The sequence below is a fragment of the Microchirus variegatus genome (assembly GCF_963457635.1).
Source record: "Microchirus variegatus genome assembly, chromosome: 2".
Lineage (NCBI taxonomy): Eukaryota > Metazoa > Chordata > Actinopteri > Pleuronectiformes > Soleidae > Microchirus > Microchirus variegatus.
The window spans coordinates 9,338,420-9,344,397 of NC_139803.1; the positions used below are offsets into that span (position 1 = coordinate 9,338,420).

The following is a 5,978-nucleotide window of genomic DNA, read 5'->3' on the forward strand; positions in this document are numbered from 1 at the left end:
TCAAGAGTCACGGCTAAATCTTGCTTTTCTGCCGTCCAAGCATGAAATTGAATTTGTCTGTGGACAACGGCCGCCACCTAAAGGTCAGAGCACTCCTGTACATGTATGGAGTCGCTGAGGGCATCGGGAGATTGTGTGGATTAATTAACGTACACAAGTCTTCAAACGAAATGAGGAAAAAAAAAAAGTTGTGACAAAAGTACATACGTCTGCTTCACTTTTGTGCGGAGGTATACGTTTAATCTGGGAGCACCTGGTGGATAAGTTGCTTCACACTGCACGAACACCACTCGAGCATGAAATTGGAATTATTGACGGATAAGTTCCAACACCAAGAGGTCAGAGCGCTACCTGTACACCGGTGGCACTTTGGTAACTGTGCAGGTTTGCTAAAAAGTACTAATTTTACACATTTCATATAGTGACAAAAAATCAAAGAAAAAGTAGCACAGGAAAAGATTGTGGTACATGTATCATGAGTGGTACGTGAGCTTCCTCTGGTGGAGGAAAATCAGAAATACTGTTCTACTGTTTATACCGGGGTGTGTAATCGGAGCGGAGCTGAGGAATTGTGACTGGAGGACATAGAAAAATGAACAAAAATGAAATTATAATCTTAATCTAATTTCGATACACGTGTCTGACGTGTATGTGAGGATAAGAGAGCAGATTATTTTATTGGGAATAAATCTGCCTCCTGTGAAAAGTCTTTGCTCGGCCTGTTTACACCGCTGTATGTTACTTCGAGAGCTCAATATTTTCTCAGGTGGTACTTGGTATAAAAAAGATTTGACTATATAATCAAAATAATTCTTTTAGACTACCCTCAAAGACAGTCCTCCATGGCTTGCAGCTCTTGTAGTTCGAGGCAGTGCGGGCCACGGTGAAGGCAGAGGAGTCGTTTGACCTTGGGGATGATGGAGAGAACTGGGCCTCTGGCGCCACTGGGAGAAGGAGAGGAGGAAAAACACAGAGATGTCAATCAAAAACAATTAAATCACCGTGCATCTTTTCATCTCATTACAGGAAATGACTTGGACAGCTACACTGTGCCTACTCATTTCACATCAGACGCTGAGAAGCAGACTGTTCCCACCGTCTGCACAACCTACTCACCCATTGAAGTGTAGCTGAGCTAATTTGAAGAGCTGTTGACCCAGTTCAATACTGTCATCACCGTACTGGGAGCCAATAGATACGGCACTCCGCTCCAGATGCAAGGCAGCATTATTCCAGTCACCTACAGGTAAAAAAATACCAGTAAAACCACAATAAAATAAGGATTACGCATAATCTGAACATTATTTTACATCCTGAGTTTATTATGTAGCTGTTAGGACTCCTTTACATCACATACTGTGCTTTCCAATGATGCTTCTGCCAAAGCCACGATAGCAGATGGAGCTTCATCAGGTTGCCCTTAAACTTGTTCCTAAAAACCCTTTATTGTGTCATTTGTTGAAAACCCCTGCAGTAAATGAAGGTGTCTGGGGAAAAGAAAACATCTGGCGTCTGTAGCCCTTGCAAATATTGTAATTAATATGTTTTAGAGACCAACTATGGTCTATAATAATAATATATGTTTTACTGGTGCAGCTTTGGGAGCGGGTACAGGTTCAGTGTCTTGCTCAAGGACACTTCATCACACTTAAAAGTGTACCACAGTGCTCCCTGGTGGCAGCTTTCCAATAAGACATCTTTACTAATTCATTGAAAATACCAATTAGGGTAAAAGATATTAATGCATTATATAAAGAATATAGCCATGGATTCAGATTCACACCGCTGTGGCTATGATAAAAACATGTTAATATGAGGGCAGAGGAGCTTTTTCTCACCCATTGTGGCACATGCTCTGGCCATGGCATCAGCCAGTTCCCCCTGTAGAGGGTGCGTCTCTGCGAGGATTTGTCCAGCCTGAGACTGAACTTTATTCAACAGTCCAAGAGCCTCATCTGAGGGATGGCAGAGCAGCAGAGTAACATGAGGGTGTAACAAAGAACAAATGATGTGAACTGATGGTAATAATACATGAGTGCATACTTTTCCCTCACCTGGTTTGTCTCTCTCCATGAGGTCCACAGCTCTTTTCAGGGCGACCCTGATCTGCTGCAGCCTGAGGCTCACGTCAGATGAAGACATACGATGAGCACACGATGACTGTGAACATATAAATGCTGTTCCTTTGTCCACGCTGCTTTTCTGTAAATCGAAAATAAATATTCAGATTGGAAAAAGTCAATCAGAGTAAATATTGAGATATTTTAAGAAATTTCGACAATAGACACACGTTGAGAGATCCTTTGCACTTGCAACACAGGAGTCCAGATTTGCTTTGACTGACTCCACAACTCGACTGCTGCTCTCTGCCCTCTGCAGCTTCCTCCTGGGTCGCGGTGCAGGCTTTACACTGACACAGGAAGTAGTACTGTTCCAGCAGGAGATGCTGGCGCTCTTGGGTCACCATCCTACTGCTGTGAGGACCTGAAGGGAGGGTGATCATGGCAGCGTTAATTACATATGCAAGAAAAATTGTACACTGATGGTATAATTATGAATATTATTATTTTCATACCATAGCAGTGCAGGACCTCCTGTCCTGCAGTGATAGCGTTGGCTGCTCTGACAGTTACAGAGACTCCGGGGCTTGTGTTTCGGTGCTCATCTACACTTTCACCGAGGTGCTCGGATAGATCTGACCCAGAGGGTTCGACATTAGCTCCAGTGCTGAAGACGAGGCTGGTGTTAGGAGAGCAGGAGTGATTCAGGAGACTAAGAGTTGGGAATATTGCAGAGGCAACCCGGATTTCTCTGCTGGACTGGACTGGCGAGTTTGCTGGTCCTGTTTGAAGCAAAAAGATCAAACAGATGAGCTCGGAAATCTCCAGAAAAAATTTAGTTGATGACAAATATCAAGGGTTTGACAGAATAGAATCTGTTTTTGTGTTACCTGTATCTTTCAGCATGACAATAGCCTGGGTGTTACACCTAAGCTGCAGGACGTGCCTCAGAACTGCACTTCCCATCAGCCACAGCTCTGTGCTCTGATCTGTGCTGCCTCCCTCCTCATCTGGTGATTGGCTGTTTGCCGTTGAGGACGCACTGAGGTCCCAAGATAAAGGCCCTGCCTTGCTGAGCTTCAAGTAGAGTGTTGCTACGGTAACAGCACTGAGAAAACGCAGAGCGGGGCATTGATGATTCAGGTGGTGATGCAAGTGAAACACACTCATGTAAGAGTCGCCATAGTATGAAGTAGAAGGATCCAGTTGATTTGTATGACATGGATAGGTTTCACTTGGCTCATTTTTTGGCTCTGACTTTGTGTGCTTGTCTCCGATTGGTTCCCTGGCCATTTGGATGTTTTTTAACCCCGCCTTTAGTGCTACCCTCAGACCAAGCTGTGACATCACACCCAACACCAGCAAATCCGCTCCCAGTGGACATTCCCAGCGATGATGTTCTCTCCAGGCGTCCTGCTGACAGCTAGCAGAACAGTATCGACTGTAGCTGCAGCCGTCACACGGCACAGAACTCAGTGTTTCAGTCAAACACCTGTGGCAGCACCTGTGCTCTGTTCCAAATTCTCCGGTGTCCTGTTCTCCTCCCTTCCCTCCAACCTCCTCCATCCCTGGTATGAGGACACAGCTGTACGGCCTATCGCTCAGGATCACCTCCCCAGCTGCTATTCTCTGTGCCGCCAGCAGATGACGACCTTTCTCCAGGCTGAAGCTTACAGCAGCTTGAGGACAAATCCAACTTGTGAGATTGTCAACAGATGGTTTGCTTCTGCGTTGATCTTTACTATTTTTTAACGCCTGACCGTTAGGATCTCCTTTTCCCTGCTGTCCTCCAGAGAGGTGTTTGAGACACAGTGTGCGACGGTCTGTTAGTTTGTGACCAAGATGAGAGGGGTAGCCATTCTTTCTGGCTTTATCGATGTCATCAAGACATTCCTGAGGTAAACAGAAATACTGGAGTGTTAATAACAACAGAATCCAAGCGTGTGAGCAAAACATACAAGATGGCTGACTTTTACTAACTTAATCAAGTCAACATTTTACCTGCAACATGATCAGTAAAAGAATGTCAAACGGAAAACTGCTCTGAGACAATCAACATAACTGGTCTCAGCAGGTGTTTAAAAACTCAAATGACGACTTGAGGAAGAGTCGAGAGAAGCAGGAACCTGGGATCTTTTTACAATCCCAAACTGCCAGAGAATAACTGATAGTGTCTGCATGTTTCAGATTTCCCCGCCTCTGATTTCCTCTGTCGAGACATTGTGCACTAACAAGCACGTGATGGAGTGTGTCTGATGTGCGTTATTAGAGTGGAAGGAAACAATTTGTGAAACAAAGCTTGGGAAATTAAGCAATTACAAGACTGATAGGTTTGAATTACACGAGGAGACGAGCCCGTTTCCAGAATCTGGCAATTAAAGTCAACAAGTGAGTTAATTATTATCATTTGGCATCAGAGTGGGAATCATTCTCTCACCTGGTAGTGCTGCAGATGGTAGAGGGCAGCAGAGCGGTTGGCGTAACACAGAGACAGCTGCTCCGAACTTTGCGGAGCAAAACATATACCCTGTCACGACACGAGACAGAGAAGCATTGGTGTAAATGATGCTTTTGACTGTGGTGTCATTGTGGGGAAACTAAGACATCATGGCCAAAGTTCACACCCTCTGCTTCTTTTATTATTTTGACATTTACAACTCATTAAGACATACAGATGTATGTTTTTGACTGGTGTCACACACATCAAGGGAGGCTCCTTTCACCTGTGAGTAGTGCAAAGCAGCTGCAGTGTAGTCCCTGTTCTTGAAGCTGCAGTTACCCCTCTCTCTGCATTGGGCTGCTTGCCGTGTGTCCTTCTGTACTGGGTAACTTTCAGAAAGTGAATGTAGAAAATCCAGATCATCTTGGCTGTAGAGGAGACATAGGATCATTAAAATACACAGGAAGAACGTTTAATGAACAACAGCCCATTACATCAACTCATATAACATTAGTGGTAATAATGTACATATAGAATGTAATAAAACAGCTTAAAAACAAAAGCAACAGTCCAGTTTCCTAGATTGCGGATTGCGCTCTAAAACACTGGCAATAGTGAAATGTTGGTGGTGTTGGAAAAGAGTAATGTTCTCTTTAGAACACCTCCAGTTTGGACATGGATTTAGCGATTACAGCTACAACTCATTCATAGATTGATCATAACAAGGTTTCAATAGCTAACACTGATCAGAGTTAGCTAGCTACTCACGTAGTGAGATTCAAGGCACTTTTAAAAAGATCATCTATTTCAGTGAGGGATGTGAAATGCTCCTTAAACTCGGGGTTGAGTCCGGTCCATTTCTGTGAAACGTGTTCCTGCCACTGGACACTCGGGAGGTCCATGACGAAGCACAGGGAAGCCTCGAGTCTCGAGCAAGAAGGAGTTCACTGTTCCACGTATGGATGTATAATAACAACTGGGTAGAGCACCAGCTTCTTGGCTCCGTTCATTCCTATGCAGCTGCTAGCGCATAATGCCAAAAACGCATATGTGTTTCTGACTTCCTCGTTTATTTCCGGGTTGTGGGTACCCCGAGAGCATGCGCATGTGGTGCATGTTCCACGCTGTTTTGAATAGGTGACAACAACACTGTCAAGGTATTTGGCCTTATATAGAGTTTCCGGCATTGGCCTTCAAAATAAAAGCCGACATATTTATTTCCAGAAACTCGGCTTCTCTTGGGGATGTGAATTATGCCAATTTCTGGGTCTAATAATAGCCATTATCCATCTATCCATCCATTACCTACCGCTTTATCCTCCACTGGAGGGTAACGGGGGTTGCTGTGCTCATAGAATTTCATAGCTCACTTTATGTCTTTACTTTGAAGGGGTGAATGTGCTGTGTCCGGTGTAGCGACTGGCGCTGCACTTTGTGGTGGGCGTGGAAGTCTCGTTTGCCACGAATTTGTCGCGACA

At 44.5% G+C, this 5,978-nt stretch overlaps 1 protein-coding gene across 1 annotated transcript; it reads right to left on the minus strand.

The window, feature by feature from the left end:
• Nucleotides 1-826: 826 nt before the first annotated feature.
• Nucleotides 827-5,402, minus strand: smyd4 (SET and MYND domain containing 4; the record flags this gene model as incomplete). The annotated part of the gene is made up of 10 exons (XM_083910520.1): nucleotides 827-944; nucleotides 1,117-1,240; nucleotides 1,839-1,955; nucleotides 2,055-2,202; nucleotides 2,291-2,484; nucleotides 2,576-2,842; nucleotides 2,951-3,953; nucleotides 4,498-4,587; nucleotides 4,784-4,928; nucleotides 5,269-5,402. 10 exons carry the CDS (start codon nucleotides 5,400-5,402, stop codon nucleotides 827-829), a joined length of 2,340 nt encoding a protein of 779 aa, XP_083766646.1.
• Between the last annotated feature and the right edge of the window lie 576 nt (nucleotides 5,403-5,978).